General features: G+C 40.3%; 2 protein-coding genes across 2 annotated transcripts in view; one reads left to right on the top strand and one right to left on the bottom strand.

Annotated features, from left to right (window-relative positions):
• The window catches only part of Dop2R (dopamine D2-like receptor), a 219,942-nt gene that overhangs the window by 26,860 nt on the left and 168,995 nt on the right, over nt 1–24,087 (top strand). The window lies entirely within an intron of this gene.
• LOC149375601 (uncharacterized) lies at nt 13,256–18,652 on the bottom strand. Its single transcript, XM_089598858.1, has 4 exons — nt 16,232–18,652; nt 15,794–16,136; nt 14,558–14,943; nt 13,256–13,989 (listed from the first exon to the last, which is right to left on the bottom strand). Exons 1-4 carry the CDS (start codon nt 18,615–18,617, stop codon nt 13,394–13,396), a joined length of 3,711 nt encoding a protein of 1,236 aa, XP_089454984.1. The 5' UTR covers nt 18,618–18,652; the 3' UTR covers nt 13,256–13,393.

Genomic DNA, 24,087 nt, shown 5'->3' with positions numbered 1-24,087 from the left:
AGACACGTGATTTTTTCTTTTTTCGTACCCACAACAACTGACAAAAGCCGATAAACTTACGGGAGTCAGAAGTCGAAGTTAGCTCTGCTTCGAAAAACAACTGATCTCACGTTTACCGATTTCGTACTGAAATGTAACTAAAAAAGGTAGTGAACCACATTGCGGAGGAGAAGAAAATTGACTTTCATTTTCGTTGGTGGCTTTGCAGAAAATCCACAAAGAGCAGTCAACTTTTTGCGCAAGCACACGGACGATGGTTGCACTCGAACGGTCCGAATCTACTTTCACGTCAGGCCCAGATCTCAGTCGCGGCGGAAAAAGAGCAGCACCGAAAATTCCATTCGGAGAGTAGCGGGTACTTTGCATAAATATGTAAAAAGGAATTGGTGGATGCTCAAAAGAGAAAAAACGAAAAAAATCGCGAAAAAAGGCGCTGAAATGAAATATAGAGGCGACGGCGGGGCAAAAAGAAGACGAATAAGCAAGAGGACGGCCGGCGCGAAGGGACAAAAAAACCAGAGGCGCACATAAGAGCGCGGGTAAGGGTATACACGCACAGCCGGGCAAAGGAAAAAGCGAGCACACAAATCAAAAATGAAGGAGAGAGAGAGCAAACAGCAAGGAGTAAGAGAGAGAGGCAGTGGCTCTGCAGCTGTTTTTCATTATTTACGCTTCGCGCTTGGATATTTCGAGTGCCAAGGGTTCCGGCGTGTGGAAGAGCCAAAAGCTTTTAAGCGCCGATGTTTGCGAAGCGACTCCTCTCCCTCGAGCTCGAACAACCGCCTCATCCTCGCGCTTACGTGTGTCCGTGTGTTAACAGCTTTGACGAATCTACTTCATTAAAACGAAATCACCACCTCCGCGCGCGGGGGATGAAGGACAAAAAAATGGGGCCGCATACGTTTCAGCGGCTGGTAATTAACTTCTTTGTCGAGCGCTTTGGTTAATTAAAAGAGGAGTTGGCACTATTTTCGGTGGGACGGGCAGCGAAAAACAAAAAAAAAAAAAACTTATACGTCGGGTACGCTTGGTCCGATAGTCATGCGTCGTTTTATTGGTGCTGTTATTGTTTTAAATTGGCTTTGCGAGCGCAAGTGCCAGATTGGATACGTTTGCTTTGACCGAAATAAAAGCGTATGGAAAAATGTGAAAAAAAAATTATGACGATACGCCTTCAATAATTAAAGTAAAAAATGATTTTGTACTGTATGATTGGTAAAACATATGATTGAATTTTTTTTTAATTTATTCATGAAAGCGTATGTTTGCAAATTTTTTTATGATGTACGGAGTACTGAGAAAAATAATACGTGCATTATATACTGAAAATCCATCGGGTCGTGTACTATTTGGCCGTGCCGACAAATTTCTACGATCTAATCCGTCAAATGCCACCGTCTGAAAAATTCAGTAGAAACAGACAAATGAAGTCAGACAAGCCATCAGCGCGCGGTAAAACTAGTGATGGGTGTAGGTATGTAAAATACCTAGTTTATGGCATGTGAGAAACTAGGTACGTATACCTTCCTAATCTCATAAACATTTATGATATGAGTTTCTCATGCAACTTGAACACAGCGCATATGAATACAGTGTGGGCCCTGCCAGGCAGCAGACTTTGGCACAATTATTTCATAAATTTTCGAACAGTTAAAAAAAAATCTTTTCCTGTAAGAAAGTGCATTGTTGTTGCTGAACATATTTTAATTTTTTTTTTTTTTTTCATATCAGATAAAGGCAGTAAATTCTAGATGTTGCAATTTAGTTATTTTTTTTGGTCCCACATGTTTTTTTCTTTCAAATTGTAACAAATTGTTTTTCCTGCAAAAGGTTTTGTGGAGTACCGATTCCTGGATGAAATTAAAATAGTTAAACCTAATCAATATTTAAAAACTCTAAGTTTACAACTATTTAAAAAAATAAAAAGTCATCAACAACAGAAATTTTTCAGAAAACAGTTTTTTTTTTTTTTTGCTTTATAGAAAAGTACAGGCTAAAAATTAATTCCCACCACTGACGAGGAAAAAAAGCAAGTTGAAAAAAGCTCTACGCGCCACACTGGCTAATCGTTCGTTGAAAATAAACTTTTGCTTCGACATCACGCCGATCCGATATTTCGTTCGAGTGAAATGAAAATTATGTTTATTATTCAATGCAACGCGGAGGGGAGGGTTTGTGCCGATAACATCGATCACGTAATTAAATTCAGCTGATTCGGCGTAACTTGTTGTGACGTAAAAAAATAAAGCGAAAACCAATCCCTCGTTACATAATTTATGTGTCCCACGCAACTTGGCCATTAAATCATCGCTGGCGTAAAAAAAAAAAAAAAGGGCCATTTGCTCCTCGATGTCTCGTGCTCGCAGTTAAACCGAATGCATCAGCCAGAAGCCACGTATTTAAGCTGCCTCAAAACCGCACCACGTATCCGAGACGACAAACTTGCCGGCGAGAGTCAGCTGCGTCAAAGGAAGAAGGTGCGCCCCGATTTACTCGATGTTTAAGTAAACCCGGCTCATCCCCCTCACCCGACCGGCAACCCTAGGGCGCCCGTAGTGGAAATGCAATGCCGTTTCGAGCCGAAAAGTTCATCGAGCAGTTATCATCGCTTGATCCGCAAACTTTTTTCGTGGGCTACTTTACGTTTCAGAGCAAAACCCAACGGTGCGGGGGAGGAAAAAAAAAAAGACGCCGACCACGAGATAATTGAAATTCCTTGGCAATCCTGCGGTAAAAAAGACAATTTAATTAATTGCAACGCGCATCGGGTGAATTTTCCGTGCTTATGAATACGTTGCTCGTGACGAGTGAAAAAGTTTTAATTTCCGCGAGATCGGCTCGAGGTGTGGCCGAAGCCGCGGTATATCGACCGATAGCTTATAATTTCGAAGTATCGTGTTTTGGTGTACGCGTTTGTACAATCACTTTACCTCGAAAAATCTCACGGAAGGACGCTCCGTTGGATCTCACAATACGTTAATCACCTACGACTTGTGCTTGCTTTGACGCGAGAAAAAAAAAAAAAAAAAAACAAAGACGGTAGAGATGGACATCGATCGGCGAAAAATGGTCCTTACGCGGAGCGCCTCTGTTAGACGTGATTTCTATACCCACGGTATTGGCGCCAGGGCTACGTGTACACACGCCCACACCCTCTTTTTTTATTTCGTGTATACACCCACTCGTCGAATCCTTGGGGACTCTGTCAGTAGGTGCTTCCCACGGACAAAGCGCAGTTCTTATACAAGCGTATGTATACATGTGTGTATATGCCTGTGTGGGGACTCGCGCAAATCTCTTCCTCGGCAAACACGTTTTTGTACCAGCGGCGCGCAGATAAGATGCCGGGAGACCAAAGTATATCGGGGCTACTACGACGGGAGGTTTCTCAAAAGAAAAAGCGCCCTCGCTTGATGCATACCATACGTGCATGTACATATTACATATACATATGTGTGTGTATGTGTAAACGTAGCGCCCCGAGAAATGAAAATAATAACGGAGTTGAAATACGGAGTGCGGCTAAATGGATTTTTGCAATTTTTCTCTGTGATTTTCCGCGCCCCGTAAACACAAAAAAATATGCCACCGGTTGGCAAAAATTTTTGCACCCCTTCCGTCCTGCTGCCACTCTTCATTTTTTTTTTCTCTTGCTGACAGCTCTGGTACACTTTTTTTTTTTTTTTTTTTTTTTTTTGTCACGTTGTCATGTACGTAATGAGAGATGAAAAAATAACTTTGGATGAAAATCGCGCTTACGTTTTCATTTATTTCGGTGGGGATGAAAATAATTACTTGGCTCGAGGCAACATGATGCAAGTTTGAAAATAAAACCAAATATGGTGTTGACGCTTTCGTTGTATTACTTTGACATTACTAATTAAAGTAAATTCAGGTGTATCGAGATTAAATGAAGTCGACTGGGGAAGCAGTAGAAAAACGCTTTGCTATACAATAAAAGTTGCCGTTGGTAATGTAAATAAAAGTATTTTCAGTACTGAATTGGACAAATTTTATCAATATCTGAAGAAGTACATTGATATTAAACTGCGATACAAATTTATTGTCATTCAAAAGACATGTACGAAGTTAAAACATCCAAGAGTGTTTGAGATAGGAAACTTCCTGTTAAGGACGAAACGAATGTCACGAATAAAAAATGAGAACAAGTTGAGAGTGAAAAAAAAGGTCAAGGAGCATCAAACTGTACTTAGCAAAACAAAAAAAAGTAAGATTTGAAAGTAAACGAAAAAATTCAGTAAAAATGGAATTTTTCAAGAAAAAAAAAGAAAAAAAAAAAAAAAAATTCATACTAAAATAAAACAAACCAAAAAACTATTAAAATCGGAATTAAAACAACAAACTTATGCTTTCGTTATTTCACCTTTGCAAATATTTCGTACGTGTTACATCTCATACCTCATGCAATTTTTAAACTAACATCAATAATTTGTACATGTATTTTATGGTAACTCCCAACGTAAATAAATAAGTAATGATTAAAAATTGCGCTAAATGGAAATTGTATACAGTATTCACCAAAAACCCGACGAAAGACACACGGAGTGAGATGTAAGTCTTGAGAGACAGCCTACTAACTCCTTTCGTCATCGGGATGAGCACCGACGCTGGTATATTTACTGACATGTAGCCAAACAGTTTAAAAATTCCCCCCTCAACCAATTGCTTTCCAAGTAAATAAAACAGCGCACATTAAAAAAAAAAAAAAAAAAAAAAAAACATGGTTCGCCCATCATCTACTCCAGCTCAGCGTAGGTGTAAATATTAATTTTGTAGATAATCATCACTCGTGTTTGGGGTAGGAAAAAAAAGAAACAAAACGTGATACGTTAACCCCGTTCGATTCAAAATCAAATGAATTACCGTTTTGGCCCAATCATCGGTCCATCAATCACCGTTCGATCTGCACGATAACGCCATTATCCACTGAAAGCAAAAGAAAACCCGTACGACATCCCCCTAAAAGTATGAAAACAAAATGCACTCGCGCCATTGTTGAAACAAAGACACGAATCCAAAAGATAATTAAGCCCCGAGCGCGAAACCTCGCGCGCGCCACCAGCTCAACCGGTCCAATCTCACTCTCGGCCAACAAAGATTAAAAAAAGCACTAGAGAGAGAAATTACAAACAACTCAGGGGTGGGGCAAGTGATATCGCGCCCCAGCTCCAGAGAAGAAAGATATCCAGAGGTGAGCTACTGCAATAAAAGTCCAGGACAAAGTTAAGTGGGTACATGTATCTCTCTCTCCGTCTGTAGACTCTACGCGTACATGCGTAGCGGTGCAGCACACCGTGGGGTGGCCGTGAGCAAGAGGTAGCTCACATAGGTACAGCAGGAGCAGCGGCACGTGATATGAAGAAGGAGAATAAGAAAGAGGAGGGAAAATTCAGGAAAAGCTGACTCGGGAGGATAGCCCCGCGGGTAGGTAAGAGAGCGGTAGTGCAGTGGTGTGTGTATATAGCAGCTCGTAACCACAGCAGGCAGGAGTACCTATATGGGTAACGCTCCTCCGACAGCAGGCAATGGCCTCCATCAGCGCCAGCTGCCTCCAACCCCGCCTCATTTTCCCCCTTTGAACCCGCACCCTCTCTCTCCCTTGCTATCTCTCTCTATTTCTTTTACCTCTACATATACATTCATCCCCTAGTCTCGGCTACCAGCCGTGCGGCTATACGATTCTCCTTTGTACCCTCGTGTATGTCCCGAGTATCCTTTTCTCACCCACTTTTTGTCTCTTTCGTGTGCACGACGGCCCTACCCTATATATATATACACCCTTATACCCCTCTCAACTCACACATCCTTCCTCCTGCTTCTGTCCAACTAATATTGTGTTTCCTTCGTTCGCCGACTGTCGAGTTGTTTCCCTACTCGAGGACGCGTACAAATTTTCCCACCCCCTCACCCTTGGCTTCCCTCTTGGGAAAAACTTTGAATATTTGGCGACAGGAGAACGCGCGCTCCTCTTTTAAAGAGGAGCCCCGACGCTGTCAAGCCGACGCTTCGCGAATACATATAAGGTGTGTGTGCACGTATACGTTTTCGTGCGATTTGTTTTGTCCGTTTGGTGGTGGTGAAATGGGAAAACGGTTTCAAGCTGTCGGTATATATTTATCCGTGGGTCGTTTCTTCGTGATACGTGATGCGTGACAGTTTACGCAGATAGTTGAAAGAGGAAGAAAACAAATATATATATATACTAATTTATCTGCTAGTTTTTACATATGAGGAAAAATAGCGTTGGTACTTTCTTTCACTGCTTAATGCTAGTAGAGAGATCAAAGAGATTTTGTTGGAGTATAGCGATGTAACCAGAGTGATGAAATGAAGAAAAAAGATCAATGATTGATGAAGATATGGAATTGGGCTCTAGGTAGGTGCAACCCTGTCCAAATGCAGTGTCCACTTACATTTTTTGTAATTTTCAAGTGATTTGTCACGATCGAATAAAATGCCTTATAAAATTGTAATCTTAATCTTAATTGTAAATCATAATCTTCCAATCGGTATTCTTTATCGTCCAACTGTTGAGCTATCGGTGCCACTACCTTGAATAAAATAATATAAACGAGTCCAACAGCTGATGGTACCAATGGCTCTCCATCTCCAGCTATTTTCAAGATACCTACTTGAACTACTTGAGATGGTTCACGATCTGCAAAAGTACATCCTATACATATACTTAGATTCGAGTACTTTAATTTTCGAAATTCATTGTTCGAGATCGGATATCAGAGGGTTTTAAACCGAATGCTGTTTGAATCGTATCAAGGGACCATTCCATCATCCTTTAACATCTGAAATTGGCTAACGACAGTTGTAAAAAAAAAAAAAAAAAATTTTGACGCGTTACTACTTACAAGTTCTTTTGTTCAATTTCATCGTGAAGTGTCTACTTTTGGACTTAGTAATTAAAACATACGTTGCGTATAGATCGGCCTCAAAAAAAAAAGATATTGGTTATTTTTTTTTTTTCTCAAGCATTGCTGTACTAAAGAGAAACCGATTCATAAGAGTAATTGGTAGGGTACACAAAATTATAATGTACGTAATATATAGATCGAACAAATTCGAAAAAGGGAGAAGGGCGATATCGGCGATACGACTCCAACGAAAGTCCATGTGGATATCGATACATCAATTTAATAACGCATTGTGCAATATTTTTATACCGATGTGATACTGTGGTAAAATATCGTGTAATATCGTGCAACCTTAGTAATAATTTCCTCGAATCGCCCTTTTACCACGTCAACATGTAAGTATACCCGTATGATCTGTATCATTATTTACTTTTATCTTTCTGAGCGTGTGATACTATATACTATTGCTTCCAATAATTAATTCGTCTATTCGGATCGCATCGAACGATTTGGCTTCAGTTTCACGGACTCATCACTTTTTGCGGAAAAAAAAACAAAAAAAAAAACTTGAACTTTTTCTCCCCCACCCAAACGTGTAATTTCAACCGACTATACATACGTTTTGAGTAAAGTTGATTCAGCAAAGTGGGCCACACGCGTTCTCCCGCATATGCCGGAAAGGATCACAGAATCACCCGAGAGCCACGGCATATATGCACATTTAAGAATGAAACGCCCCGTGTAAGCGGAAATACACCCGCACACTCGAAGATTACACGCAATGCGCTCGGCTCAGTCATCATCGGCGTAGGTATACGTACATTTTTTCACTCCAGGTTAATTTTTAATTACCCCGCCTTTTCTCCCCCTCCCGAGCACAAACGAGGACTATATAATATATAGAGGGAAATATATATATTTCCGCGCTCAAAAGCTCCATTACATTAGCCAGCGTGTAAGTACCGGCTGCAGTGGCACGATGCACACCCGCCCTCCACGACTTTTATAATCACTCGAAGCCCCCCTTTTGCAGCCTCTCTCTCTCTCTCTCTCTCTCTTTGCGCAGCCCCATTGAAGCCGAGCGCTCGCGTAAGCTTTCCGATTATTCTCGCTTTGGGTGGTACGTTGCGCTCCCGTGGGCCAGTTGACCCTTCAATTCCACGGAATTACGCGCACAGAAGCGCTTCGATCGCGGTAATCGCAGTCGCGTCGATCGTCTCGGGGCGAAAGTTGAGCTCACGAATATATCACAGGTGTCACGCGAGCGCATCGCCGGGAAATTTCAGAAAATAATTTTATAAACGCGCAGTGCGAGCGAGCCAGACGTGCCCAAGTTAAATATTATGTTGATTCAACTGCATCGTAAGTCAATTAACCGGGACCGTAATTAAATTGCGGTTTAATGGGAATGTATACGCGCCGAGCGTCTACCGCGAAGAACACGCACCCGAGTCGCAATTTTCCATTTTTTTTTGGTCCTCGTGTCGTCTGACTTTGATGAGAAGTTATACGTGTGGGAATGTACAACGGATTCTTTTCTAAAAATGCACGAAAAAAAACAAAAAAAAAAAAAAAAAAAAAAACTCGAGATTCGTCCCAGAAGAGTGTACTAATCTCCCTTGTTTGCGTACACGCATACAGCAGAGCAAACACTTTTCAACGACTAGCGAGTACGAGTAATGCAAAAGTAGGACACAAATTCAACCGATCAATCAACGTCTTTGGCGCCCCTCCTGTTACTGCCTCCCAAAGTTGCGTCGTCTTTTTTTCACGTCGCTATACGTACATGCCACTCGCCGTCGTCTCCATTTCCCCATTATAGTCTTTTACGAGCAGCCCGGTGCGCAATGGGTATACACCTGCTGTTTTTGCAACCTGTACAGGCGACTCGAGTGGCCCCGTTTTTCCGGCTCCAAGGGGGTATCTCCCGAGAAGTCGTTCCGACGCGGGACAAGGAGCTTATATTCTTCGCTTTGCCTATTATACTACGCGTGGGCGCAATGATAATTCACATGTGTGCCCCCTTCTCTCCGTCCAACTTTTGACTTTTTTTTTTTTTTTTTTTTTTTTTCAATCAAAAGTATAGTGCAAACGTGTCGCTTGTACAAACAATTCTCGAATAAAATGAGTTATACATCGCGGCACTATTTCAATTTCACACAAAAAAAACAAAAAAAAAAAAAAAACCTAGTGCACCCGAGGCAAGACGAACAATAATTAGTTTGTACCGTCGATTCGCGTTAAAAACATTTGGGGAAGTGTTTTTTCATCACTTGAAATAACAACGGTTATGTATAGTCGCTATAGTTACACATGGAGCAGTAACGAAACAAACTAGTAACAAAGAAAAAACAAAAGTTAACTCGAATAGGTCGATTTTGGGACCTATCGTGCCATACGCGTATATATTGGAGTACCCGACGACCGGTGCCATCAGATTCGGCGTATACATGCATATAGACACTTTTGCTTACAGGTGTATATGATGTCGACAAACAGACAGACCAACAAACAAACAAACAAACAAACACCTGGTCTCGCTTCGCTGTAGTTTAACACCAAACTGTGTACCCGTAACTCTTGGTTGGGGGAGATTGGGGTTAATTTGATTAGAGCTTTTTTTCCCACCCGCTCGCCCACGAGTTTCCAGGTTGCAATTAACTTTCACCAAATCAACTGCGAACCGAAGCACAAATTGGCGCAATGAAAGAGAGGGGGGGGGGGAGGAGGAAATAAGACACCTGTCAAAAATTTTCTTTCCACGTTCGCGCGGACAATGGCATACGTATCGCGCTGCGGCTGCAGGAAGTACCTCGTAGCGCCCCCGTAAACTCGGGCCAGAGGAGTAGGTGCACGGCGGGTATATACACCCTATACATATACATCTCGCAGGAGCCGAGGGAATCGAGTCCCTTTTATCGGCATGATAAAAGACCCGGCTGCCATACTATTACGAGGGGGAGGGGGTAAAAACTTTTTCCTCTCGCCTGTGCGCGAATGCGTGTACCCGCTGGCCGTTCGATCGAACTTTTCATCGAACGCGACCCTCTTTTCTTCCTTCTTTTGTACCGTTATTACATTTCGATTGAATGTCCTTGGCGAGGCGAGGTTCGAGTTTCGCTCAATTAAAAGTATACGGTCGCGTAATCCGGTACCCTCGTTTTTTCGCATTCATGACTTTTGACGGTGAACGTTTTTTTTAAAATTTTTTTTTTTTTTTTTGCGCACCCTGTGCTTGCCAGTCAACCCGCTGATTGCGACGACGGTGTGGCTACTCGATTTTTCTCGAATCGCTAGCTCTAAAGTCCCCCTGATTGGCGTTAAGTCGATTTTAACGCTGCGTGAAAGAAACTCGTGCAAATAGTGGACCACTCGCAGAAAAATCTCGTGTACGTTTACTTGTGAAACATTACTGTTAATCTAAGAAGAAGACAAATAGTTTATTGTACACAGTCCACTTCACCTCGGACAGATTTGCCTTTTGTAAAATACCAGAGTGCATGGTGCTAGAATCAAATATCAACTTCGAGATCGTCATGAACGATAAAACGCCGCTCTTAACAGGAAAAACGTTCACCTGAGTTATAAGAATGTATGTGTTAATGGTTCCCGAGGGTGTTGAAAAAAAATTAGCGCGACAACGATAGGGGGGTTGGTGAACATTGTACGGGCACGTGAGATGGAGAGTTACAAAAACAGCACATATTTTCTATGGAAATAGATAAAATCTATGAGTAAGTTTTCGTAAACTTGGCGTGCGAGTAATAGCCTTTCCAACACCTTCTTAGTTTCTCCCTCTCTCACTTTGGTAAAATGGCTTACGTATTACTTTTGTGCACTTGGTTCAATCGAGGTTCCCTGGCACATAAATTTAGTAACCGGAACTCACCTATTTCGTGATAATTGAGTGATTTGAAAAAAAAAAAAAATTACTTTTTACAAAAGTACGATATTTTAAAATCCAACCCCGATATTTTCACAGGCAGGCCATTATTACTGTTATACTGCGGCGAAAGCAATTTTCAGGCGCCAAGAGATAACTTAGTGTTTTTTCACTCCGTGACTTTGGATCGAAGCTTTGATAAATCCTCGCTGCCGGCTACGCGTGATGTACCGAAATTTTCGTTATTTCGTTCTGGTGGAAATTTATGCGCTAACAAAGTTAACGCCCACGCAACCAATCAGTTCCGACTGCGGAGGTGTGGGGAAAATCAATAAATCCCCCATCCCCCCCAAAAAAAGTGCGACTTAATTTTGCGCTGGCACGCAAATGAAATATTTACCAGAAAAGTTCAAGGGGTGGCCATATCCGATCGTAATTCAGGGACTTTTTTTTCCCTTCTTTTCTTAATCAGGGCTTTGATTACTCGCTCCGTTCCGGCTTATTCTTCGGCCGACTGGTCTTTTTCTCTAAAGTTTTCAACAACTTTCGGATAGTTTACTGGGATTGGCGGAACTTTCAGCCAGTAACTTTTCGAAAGGATCTGTGACTTCATTGTCAATTCGTGTAATTTATGGGATTTCAAGCGTGAAAAAACTGTTTTCCAACTTTTAATGATTATTGCGAATGATTTTCAATTCATCGACATGTTCTATCAAAGGCGAGTGTGCGTATACGCAATTCTTTCTTTAGTTAAAACCAATGGTGTCCTTAAAAAATTTTTAAAGGATTTGGTAACCTAAAAATTAAAATTTAACAAGCTAAAATTATTAGGCAATGTTATCGGTAGGACCCAATAATCAATACACAACCTTTTCTCGGCATTTAGACCGAGATGAAAAAAAATATCGAAAGAATTGACAAATAATCCAAACTGAACCTACTTTTGTTACATTTTGTATTATGATACAATTACAATCATATGCAATATTGCGTTTGAAACTTGGCTCGTTTTTGCGTACATTCGATCCAAAATACCGTACACCATACCGATTTTCGAAACACCTCTGTGGAGCCTATATATGTTTAAATAACCCTATTTTCAAATGACGATAAAAAGACGAATTCAACCTTGTCCACAGCTTTCCTAGCGCTCGCGGGCTCGACTCCTGGTGGATGAGATGCGATTCCGTCGCTTACCGCCGAAACTGGCGCCTGTGCTACTATAGTATGGTTGTACACACACCCGATTTTACGGTCTCAAAGCCATTTCTCACGCCAGGCTTTAGATTATCGCGACCTGCGGCGCATCAACACCCGCGTATATACTTCATCTCACCGTCCACAGCTCCGAGGGTATAAGAGGGGACACACTTTTCGCCGGGCCGAGCGATAAATCGTCCGGCTGACCATTCGTTTACTCGAATCCCTTGTTTTCCAAGGGCACGCAGGGAGATTCAAAAAAGGGGGGCGCCCCGTCTCTCTCACGCGCGGGCACTTTATCGCGGGGACTCGTGGAACTGATGCCAAGTGGTGGCGGAACAGCGTACGGTCAGTGGCCCTCGAGGAGAAGTCCGACTGGCACCTGTACTTCGACGCGCGACTGTGGACACACGGTTGAAAAGCCTCGGCAAAATGATTTTGTTTTTTTTGTCCCTTTTTTGTTGCTCTAGTCCTCGAGGAACACTGGCAGAGCGACCGAGGAGATGCAAGGGACACTTATGCAGTGAAAGGCGGTTGGCTGACCAAACACTGACTCTTACTACTTACTCGCTGCAGGGCTGTACTTACTCGGTACTGTGATAAACAGCATTCGTTTGGCGTTTTGTGACAATTTACCAATTCACTGATGACGTGTGATGTATTAATTGTAAAAAAAAAAAATAAATGAAAAAAGTGAGACTTTCGGGTGTTTCCTCGCGTTATTCAAGTTATAAGCTTTTTTGAATCAATACACATGAAATAAGGATCCGATGAAGTTCTCGACCGAGGGCTATTTTATTGTGAATCTTTTTTTCCGTCACTTTTACGGGCCAATCGAAGATAAAAGTTTTTCTTCTACGGATTTAGCTGCCTCCATTCTAGTGATAATCGGAACACGTATATAGTTTTAGATATAACCCATAAAACAATAATTTAATAATCGGCACGTGTAGAGCTTGTAAGTCATAGAATAAGGGAGAACGCGTCCCGATCATAAAAAGAAAGAGAGAGAGAGAGAGAGAGCAAACAAAATTACCTTTTCTGTGATATAGATAGATATATAAATGCAATATATTTTTACAACACATAATGAATCGTATTATTCACGTGGGAAATCCCAGTGAACCGGTAACTTGTGTGATTTTGACCTTCAGCCTTGTAACCCTTGTTCGATTCAATTTGGATGCAATAAATATTAAGGCTTTCGTAAAAGAAACTAATTTTTATTGAATTTTATACTTTACAAGTCAACACAAAAATCTATCTTAAAGTTATGCTTCAAAGTTTTGTTTAAAATTTTTCGCTTACGACAATGAGTAGAGTTGGTGATAATAAATATCCGTCGCCTATATTACAAGTTACTACAGTTGTAAGTAAGTGTATACATAAAAACAAATGAATTACTTGAAAAAAAATCAATTTTTCAATGTCCGTTGTCTATTAGAGTCAACACTTGCCAATCATCATCGTGTAAACAAGTCATGATAAACTCGAGACAGTGTTCGGGCAACCTCGGGTCTAAAAGGTTTTGTAACGAACTCATGGCCCACTGGAATAACGTTAGCCTTTTCAAAGCTTTTCTGCGTTGCAGTTTAAATTGCGGTATCCAGCCTGGAAACTGCTGACGCAATTCATCGGATTCGATGAACTCGAGGATGGAACGGCGCTGATGCCCCGGCATTGTAGGAAACTGATGCACCATATTGTCCGTGAGAACATCACGTAAACAATGTGACTTGCTAATTTTAACCATGTGCATTTTAGTAACCTCATCGAAAAACGTCCGTAATTGGTCCTTGTCCACCTGATACTCGCGGTTCAAAGGATGGAGGTACAAGCCAGCAGCCATGAGTCTACCCCTATGATTGTGCAGTACATGACTGAACAAACAATTAAATGCACTTGTAAAGGGAGTGTCGTCATTTTTACTGACAATGTTAATGTCAGCTCCAATCAACAATAACAATTCAACACCTAATATAGAGTGATTCTTCACTGCCCAGTGGAGAGGTGTCAGTCCTATGGGAACAAAAAATACCTACATTTAATTTACTGCTGAACAGGAAATCGCTTTGAATAAATGCAGTTCAAGTAGTGCGAATTCTATGGACTAAGATGGCACCTACAGGGCACGAATTACAAAAATGTGACAAAACAATGCTTTTTTTGTACTTCCTAACAGGCAAAAGATTTTTCTCCCGTTCCTTGTTCAAAAATTTTTAGATTTGTCCAAGACAAAAAAATTATTGGTAATACCTACGTATATATTTATCCCTACAAAGACTTACAATGGTATGGGGGCTGACAACTAAAAGATATTACGAGATCACTGTATCATTTTGTAAGTATTCTATCTTAATAATTTTTCAGCTATCTGACGAACGAACCTATTAATACTCTTTGGGAGATAAAACTTATCAATGATAAAGTTGTAAATGATATTGTCAAGTATCAAAATATGTTGTAGCCAATTTGAAAAAACTAAAATTGTAAATTTTTAACAAGACGTTACCAAAGAATTTAAAAAAATGTAATTATTGAAGTTATATTGGTAAGCGTCTATGGAATTTTAGTAGTAATCACTGACCTTTAATATCCTGATGATCAACATCGCAGCCAAATTTTTCGAGCGACTCGATTATCTTAACAAAGTCGTTTAATATACAATCACGTCTAATGAAAGAAAGTTCTTCGTGTTGAACAATATGATGAATAATATTCTGTCCACCGTCATCCACATCAATTATGCTTGGTATGAACTCAACGATTTTTTCAAAATCATCCGCATGAAATTTGAATGCAAGCTGCGTCACGAGATCTATTTTTGCGGTCGAACTGAAATTTTTCGCTCTTGTAATACATTTTAAAATATCTATGAAATGATTGGTATTCGCATCCTCATTTCCTAGTAGAATGTCAAAAACAGTTTCTCCATATATGGTACGAGCTTCGATGTTGAAATCTGGTGCTCCACTAAATGAAAAAATATGTATATGCATGTATATAAAAAGTATATCATGTATAAAATACATGAAAAAATAGGATCGACGCCATGGTGAGATATTTTTGTAAAATAATTCCTTGACCCTTACAAGCTAATTTTAGCCCATTTTCACAACGTATCTGATTATTTAAATTAGCCACATATTTATGGTTTATTTACCCAAAACTTAACTATTATATGTTACAGGTATTTATTTATAAACACACGTCCAATTATTTCTCCAACAATTATTCACCAAGGCCACCCAAAATAATTGGCCGTAAATTGACCTCTGTCAATCATCAGCAAGAGGGTTCGAGAGTATTTTGTTTTTTTATTTATTTATTTATTTATTTTTTTAATATCGACGACGCGAAAACGGCCATTTCTCTACGTGGGGCACCTCGAACAAGGCAAACAATTTGTTTCACGTATTCTAGAAACTTTCGTTAAAGTTCGAATGCAAAACGATTTTTGGTTTTTTTTTTGTAACGGTCATATTTTGCTTTTTACCGTTAATTTACGGATAATTCACGGCAAATTATCTAGTCCTCTACATATTTGCATGTTACATTTGCTATATGCAAAATTCAAAGAGGTTCTTTTATTGTTGGAACTAAAAATATTTATATTCATACAAAATTATTGTGTTCAAATCTGCATTTTCATTAACATTTGACAAATTAATGGATGTGAATGCTTTATAAAAAATATTTCACCAAATAGTTAAGCCTTTTAATAGCATATCCCCAAGCAGAGAACATATTTTAGCAGCTGGGGACTTATTTACTTAAAAGCATATCAACTAAAAGTAAGCAAAATTAAACAAAACCATCATACCTGAAAAGCAGATTTAGAAAATCTGGATTCTCTGATGCAGCCAGGTGTAATACAGTATTATAAAGGTTGCAATTACAGTTGATCTCAGCTCCGTACCTTAGCAATAACTCAACGATATTTTTACGACCATACTTCACTGCAAAATGCAATGGTGTAAAACCAGATTCTTCATCGGCATGAAAATAATCGCTGGGCTCATTAATATCAAAGCCGAAGTTTAAGAACTTCTCCACAATTAAAGAATCATCTGTCATACAGCTAACGTGGAAAACTGTCAGTCCATGTAGATTTACCATCATTTCCTCCTTTTGCAAATGAAATTTCTTTTGGCACTTAGCTGATCCTACAGCAATAATTTCATTATTAATTCAACATTTGATAAGATTATATACGTTGGCAAGAATTTTCAACTACTAAAACTCATTAGTATCATCTTACCATGTAAGGGTTGGTCCTTTGAAACTGCAGCTTCCCAATTTTTGAGGATGTAATTGAGTATTAATTTTATAGCAGAATTATCTTCCGGATTTCTTTCTCTTATCAAAATGTCTAGAGGTGCACAGCCTGGCCATAACGCAGAGTCCAACTTAATTCGAGTATTGGGTTTCTCTCCCCTCGATAACAATGCCTCAATCAAAGATCTATCTTTCAGGGCACATGCAACATGTAACTCTGTCAAACCTGTGTCATCCAACCACTTTTCCTTTTGTTCAGACTCCAGCAACAGACGAATAATCTGTCCATTGCAGCAGTATTTGTCTAAAGCTACGTGCATTGGTTTAGAGCCTTTTGCATTTTTCGCTCTAACATCAGCTCCATTCTTCAAAAGCCACTCCACAACTTGAACAGAATCAGCTTCAACTGCCAAGTGCAAAGGTGTGTAACCTAAGTAATTGTTTAAGGTATTCCTAACATAATTTTTCGATTCGCCTTTTATTGGTTGATTGATATCATGTTGGAGTGGCAGGAGAGATTGGACAGCAGTAATATTTCCTGTGAAACAGGCTACGTGAAAGAAGGACAGTTCTCCTGGAGCTACAAGATTGTCTTTGAAGGTTTGTAGATTTTGAAGCAAATACGACTCACACCACTTGTCCCTGTAGGTGAAAAACGCTTGATGGACCCAAGTTAGACCATCAGCATCCGGCAAAACAGGGTTAGCGCCATGATTTAAGAGTAGCTCTACCAATTCATCTGATCTACAAGCTGCTACGATGTGAAGAGGAGCAGAGCCCAGTTTTATGTTAAAAGTACTCTGTTGATACAAACTCTGGAATATATTTTGAACATCTGTTTGTAACACCATGTTAGGATCTACTCCTTTTTTCAAGAATTTTTCAAGAATTTTTTTATTTCTAACAATGCAAGCGATGTGAAAGTAAGACAAACCATTATTATCAGAAAGATTTACCAAAATGTTCACGGAAGCATAAAGCAATTCATCGATGCAAGTTTTTTTTTTCCTGTAAAAAGCGTGGTGAAGGGCTGTCATTTTATTGGCATCTTGCACACTTAAATCAACTCCATGTCTCAAACAAACTTTAATTCTAGATTCGTCATTTGTTTTCTGCATTATAACAGCTAAATGCAACAGTGTAAAGCCGGCCCAAAAGGACGAGTCCAATGGAACGCGGATATTCACTTCATTAACTTTTAGATAATCGTGTAATTTGTTGGGTGTGTCAAACTCTGAAATAATATTAACCAACAACGCTCCATTTTCAAGTTTGATGGATTTTAGTGAATTTTGAGTCATTAGAATTTGGCTTATCTCAGCTGGACTGAATCTATCAAGACAAATATCGAATGGAGTTGTGCCACTTGCATCTTTGATCATGAGGTCTGCTCCTTTTTTCAACAAACACAGCACTGTTTGTAGATTAGAGTGAGCAGCAAAGTGCAGTGGTGTAAAGCCTGGACATGATGGAGAGTCAAAATTCAGAGGTGCATGGATGTCCGCAGCATTGTCAATGAACGTTTCCAAAATTCCAGGTGGATCGTTGAATTTTTTGGTGCAACAGATGTGAAAATAAGATAAACCGTACATATCAATCGGTTGTACCATACTTGCATTGGGTATTAATAATAAATTCAAAATATCTTCGTTTCTCAACAATTCAGTAAGCTGCTCATTTTTTTCTTTGGTATTAGATAAAAAGGTACCACTGATTTGCTTTTCAACAAAAACGTGCAAAGGATTCTTTCCATCGGCATTTAAACACGTCAAGTCAGCACCATGAGCTAATAGAAGCTCAACCATATTTTTGTCGCCACTGTGCATAGCCAAGTGCAAACCAGTGCATCCAGGAGAAATTTTTGAGTTGAGTTCAATGGCATCACTCACCTGGACACCAGAAGTTAAAAAGAATTTTGCTACTTCTAAATTATTAGTTTCACAAGCTATGTGAAAATGAGAGATTCCATTTTTATAGGCTGGATTGGTTGGATTGTTAAATTCAATGTGAGCGAGAAGTAGTGTTTTAATTGTTGGGTTGTGCATCAAATGTGACCAAGAATATGACTTTTCATTTCTGTAAGCTAAATACAATGGGGTTGAACCATCATGACATTTACGAGTAAAATCAGCACCTCGATTTAAGAGTAGCTGCACAATGGAATTGTTTTGCCGAAACGAATAACTCGCAAAATGTAATGCAGTGCAACCATCTTTATATCTTTCAACATGAGGAAGGTGGGGCACTGCATAATTTACATCAAAGCTACTGTCTAAAATTTCAATGATTTTATCTTCAGTGGCAAACGCCACAAGACAACCAAAGTTGTAAAGTTTTATCAAATTGTAATCTTTATGTATTGGTAACATGATCACTTGTAAACATTGAACCACTTGAACTAAGATTTTAACAACAGAACGTTTTTCGTAGGTTCGATAAATACTACTTAAAAATCATCTAAATTCACCTGTTTAAATAACAAATAAGTCAATGAATGGATGAATTAACAAATAGATTAAACAAAAGAACAACACAGAGTACGATATTGCTAGTAAGTTAACCACGAGCTTTTTAAATTTACATACATATCATTTGTCTAAGATGCCACTATAAAAAAATTAAAAGACTTACAATCAGTTTTTAAAATTTGCTAAATATTTATAACCAATAACAACAACAACACTTGTTACAAATCACACTACACACGTATGTGTGCGTAGTTTAGTGTTCATGTCCATGTGTATTTAGGACTTGTTCCGTTTTCCGGCAGTTCCGATTAAATATAGGTGTACTCTCTTGAGGAACGGAGCCGACCGTCGAACCGACCACATAAAAAACGTACCCACACAATTTTCAGGCCAAACGGGAACCATCTTGGATGCTTTGGGTGGGATATTCAAATTAATATACGCAACATTAATAAATAAGTATTTATAGCGTGAAACTAATTAAAAATCCATTAAAAATGTTCACGAATGACATTCCGCTTGTTCCGTTACATTAACGTTCGCAATAATTGAACTTGGGTAAATATATACTATACTGTTGCAAAAACGATATAGCTTAGTTGTTCCTTCAATTGTATTCCTCTTGGAATCAAAGGGAAGGCGTCACCTTCGTCAACTGGAGGTAGCAAAAAGAGCAGAGGAGAAACGCAGAAGGGCGGTAAGGGCGAAAGAAAAAATAGGGCTTGCTTGCTCGGCCGAGTAATAAATATATAGTATCTAACGAGTCATCGAGGCGCGCAAAGTAATCACGCGGTGCTGGTGCAGCCTGTAGGTACTATAGGTACTGGCTTCGTCTTTGAACTTTTCTTCCATAGTACGCTTTTGTGCGGCGCACAGTCAATACTCGATGTTATTTCTCGGCTGAACGGAGCCGGACCGACGCTTAATTGGACATTCTCAATTGAAATTGCCGTTTTCGCTCGATCGACCGAGTTCTTTGACGAATCGTTATAAATGGACATTAATGTGTAAATTATCACGCTCAACTTGAGATGCATTGAATATTCGTGTTCTCCAAAGGTATGAAGCAAGAAACTGCTAACGCATTGGCGGGGGACTATGAACAAAAAAAAACGAAAAAGTTCACGTAAAAGCATGGAGAAAACGATAGAAAAATTAGTAGGGATGAGCTGTGGAGGGGTAGTGGGGAATTAAAAAAAATAACGATATTCCGAACGACGTAAAACTTGAGTGAATGGACGTATGAATTGTGGAATGATAGTGGCGCAGGGGGCCAAGAAAATTCTGTCTTTACGAGTATCAGTACCCATGCGTAACCCAGGCATACACGTAACTCTATGTGTCCTCTAGTTCTTTACTATACCATATGGAGAAATAAACAATGATCACACTAATAGGTACTGACATTCTGGAACGGTTTAACGCTTTTGGTCCAACGAAAAATAGGGACTTTGTCACATGGTGAAACAAGGGAGAACCCAGAACCACATTGTTCATGTGACCATCATTACTGAGCCAACACTGCTCAACAATTAGTCCCAATTGTCATCGCACGAAATCACATTAGATTTCGCTGACACTTTCGAAACGCATATCAATTACTCGTAAGAAAATCAAAGAGCTAATCGAACGCAATGGCAATTAACGCGCACAACCCCGTAAAAAAACTTTTGCATACGATTGTACATGGATGATATTACGAAACACCTGATCTTCTTACACGTTGTGTTCGTGCCAGTCGTGAAAATAAAAAAAATTCGGCAGGTCACCCAGTAAAACCCCAGCCATCGGTTCCTCATCACTTTCTCCTTCCTCATCCACGCTGCGCACAACTCGCACACCCACTCAGAGCAATTTCCGGTCAAGATGACACCCGGCAGCGCTCCCAAGCTGCGTAGGTACACCATAAATGCGAGGCGTTCGACGACAAAGTCGCGGCTGCATTAGAATTCGGAAAGGGAGCGGGCACTGTCTCGCAGCTCACGAGAACAAGGAAGGGGAGAACATCATATCGACTGGCAGGAGAGATGGTGACCCGAGGGCACTTTTTTCTGTCCGTTTGCAAGCTGTTTTGTCCCTCGTGCTCCTCAGCATGGATTATTCATCGGCTCGCCTCCGCGTTGGCGTCGAGATCATTTCCACGTTTTACACGCGTGACACACAACAACGTACGTTCATAAGGTTGGACACGCCCCCGCGGGGGTAAAATGAGCTTTCGTCGAAAGCGCGCCGAGAGCTTTTTCGAACCCTTTGGCTTTAATCGAGTTCGATGGGATTAGAGGGGACTCGGAGGCTCCGCTTTAAAAGCTCCGGGTGATTAAAAGTCCCTGGTTTTGTGTGTTTGCCGAACGATGGACGGGAGTTTGGACCTCCGTCAGTCGGGGAGTAATTCCGGGTTGAAAAAGTCCGCATGGCATATCGCGCGCTGCCAAGGACAGCCGAGCTCGCGTGTGTTTTTTGTTGTTTCCACTGAGGGCGAACATTTTTTGTGAAATTTTGTGCTTCCCTTGTTACCGGACAAATGACGGAACTTGATTGTTATAAAAAATCGTATGGTAGACAGTGGCGGAGAATCGATGCAGTTACAAAAAATTCTTTGGGGACCGGTTATTTCGAGCAAAGTGCTTTCAGTAATTTCAAAAAAATCTTAACGAATCAGTCCAAAAACGAGGAACTTTTCAGAATTTGGTTGAATTCCTGCAACTTCATTTGACGTGTGTACCAGGAAACTAGAAAAAATAAGACGAAATACGTGGTCGACCAAATCCTTTCAACTTAATTTCACCCTCACGTAAAAAAAATGTTCGACGTGACGTAAAAAAGTTGTTACCTCATATACACACGGTATTTTTTCCGTACGTAAGTGATATTTCATTATACTCGATATTTCAACCCTTGGAAAATATTGCATTATCATCCATGGAAAAGTATACAAGGGATGCAGATACAGCTACGAATCCCTTCTATCAATCCGTGACGATGATATGTAAATCAGTTGGATGGGATCGAAAGCCACTTATAGTTGGGAATATCAGAAGGGCGAGAGAATTTTTCATGTTTTTTTGGGTTACCCACTTCTGGGGTGGGATGAGGATTTCGCTTCTCGTTTTATTTATCCTCGACGGCCTTGCAAGAGTTTAGCTTTCTTCCCTTAGGGTCGGTCACTGTTTACTGTTTGGAGGCATCGTTTGAAATTGAAATTTCTGACTATTCGCGATGAAACTTCATTGATTTTCTTATTGACGAAGGATACTGGGTCACCGTGGTTTGTTGCTTTTGTCGACTCTGACGCCGTACATTCATATCTCGTGTATTTTTGGTGGAGCAGTGGGCGCCGGTTACTCATATCGTTTGTTACATTTTTTCCTTTGGTTTGGTACTTTTTTCATTCATGCTGAGCCAACTCGCTATTTATGTCCTAGTTCACTGTAACAGGTATCGTTGAGTCGTTTCATTTTCTTTTTCTTTTCGATGAAACGGTTGGAATACACTTTTTTTAAAGACAAGATTTTCCAAGTACAACCCAATTTCCTAGCTGCTCAATGAAAAGTGCCCAACTGTCAAATTGTTGCAAAGTATAGGATAGTTTTAGGACAGTAGACTATAAATTGCTTTCTATCTTTTTTGATCCCAAACTAAAACTGGCCGATTGTACAACTATTTCTTCGATTCTGCTCTTCAACTACTAGACAAAAAAGTTTTTATTTGCCAATAGTAAGGATAACGTCATAGAAAAATTAATTAATTACACAACGTTTGAATTTTCAATCGAACCCTTGTTAACAATAAAAGCTCGATTTTTCCTTTTCTTCCAGACCCATGTATGAATGAGTAACCCATTAGCAAACTACTGAGTTTTGGTTTTTGTTCGATTTTTTCACGAAATATCACTCGCTGCGAAGCGCATTTGCCTTTATTTCATCGGCCAACCGACTCTGGCTGAAATCGATCCACCAAAAACGAAAAACACCATCCCCCAATCGAGCCACGACACTTCCGACGCTCGCATCCAATACACCCCGAAAGGGGACAAATTCCACCGCACCAGAAACAAAAATAAAACGCCAACGACGAGCACGATGTCGCGAACCAATAAACAGAGAGCCAAGCATGCCTCCGGCGGGGCCGATCCATCGTAATCCAATTTTCCCCTCTCGCCCGGTGCAGTGTCAGGAGGACTTTCGACCGCTGTAAGCACAGGAAAAAAAAGGGTCTTTTTCCTCCTCTCATTTTCTCCCGCGATCGGAGCGGATTTGCACCAATAACGTCCCACGGAATCGTCAGCTATTGGCGAATTTTCACGAACCCCGGGGAATACATGCACGTTAAACCTCGGCAACAAGGGATGGAAAAAAGGACACTGTACGTGGAAGCAACGAATTTCACGGAGCCGCGACTAAAATTAAAGAGGAAGGGGGAGATCTCGTCGATGGAGATAACAATAAAATTACTTCAGCGCTGGTCTCTTGTCGGATGGCTCCGATCTTGGCTCGTGGAATCCGCCGACCAACGCCGGAGACAACGAAAAACCTACGGACTGGTACAATAACCAAGGAAAACTGGGTGTGTGTGTGTGTGTCGTCGAAATGTTCCGGTTCGTACTGTAGTTTCGAGGAGCGGAAATTTCACGAGCGTCACTTTCGGGGGAGGAGATGAAGAAAGTTTCGGGGGGCCGTTTGCATGCGCCCGGCCTTTGATGGGATCCGTGCGGCGGTGGACGCAAACGGGCGATTCGCAAAAAGTTGTGACGCCGGATTTTATTGGACCCACGTTTGAAATTGTTGTGACGTGCCTATGGTCGTTTGTTACTATTTTTATCGGCAACTCGAGCGCGCACACGTGTCACGTATATAATGTGTTGAATTATTTTACGGGGGATGAAATTATTTATTTTTTATCGAAATGCGTGAACGGATGAAAAAAAAAAAAAAAAAAAAAAAAAAAAGAAAGTTTGAAGTGTGGGTGAACGTGCTTTAATAAATCTAACATAAATCAATCACCCGCGTTGCTTTATAAATCGTCCAGCTGCATTTATCCCGCGACAGAAAAAAGTTGTATTGTTTGTGGAAGATAGAAAACATTGAATTTCGTGCAGAGACGTTCACAAAGTGTCTCGTAAATCAGGTTGACAGTAACGGATTTAAAGGTGACGTATCCTGATAAATACGGAGATTTTTAAGCTTTGATTTTCAAAATAAATTCACGTATCGGTAATTTATCGATAAAAAAAAATCCTGCCGGTACACGGGTACAAAGGCTCGTTTATTTTTACATTTTTGACCCTTTGGCATGGTTATTTCTTCTAATATACCACCGTTTCGATTAACTGATGATAAATTTTTTTTCTTTCGATAAAAAAAAATAATAAAAT

Source organism: Copidosoma floridanum, unplaced genomic scaffold (genome assembly GCF_036245765.1).
Source record: "Copidosoma floridanum isolate Cflo_tuat_1 unplaced genomic scaffold, Cflo_Japanese_pri ptg000006l, whole genome shotgun sequence".
NCBI lineage: Eukaryota > Metazoa > Arthropoda > Insecta > Hymenoptera > Encyrtidae > Copidosoma > Copidosoma floridanum.
The sequence above is the reverse complement of the archived record's forward strand: the minus strand, read 5'-3'. Positions and strand labels throughout refer to the sequence as shown.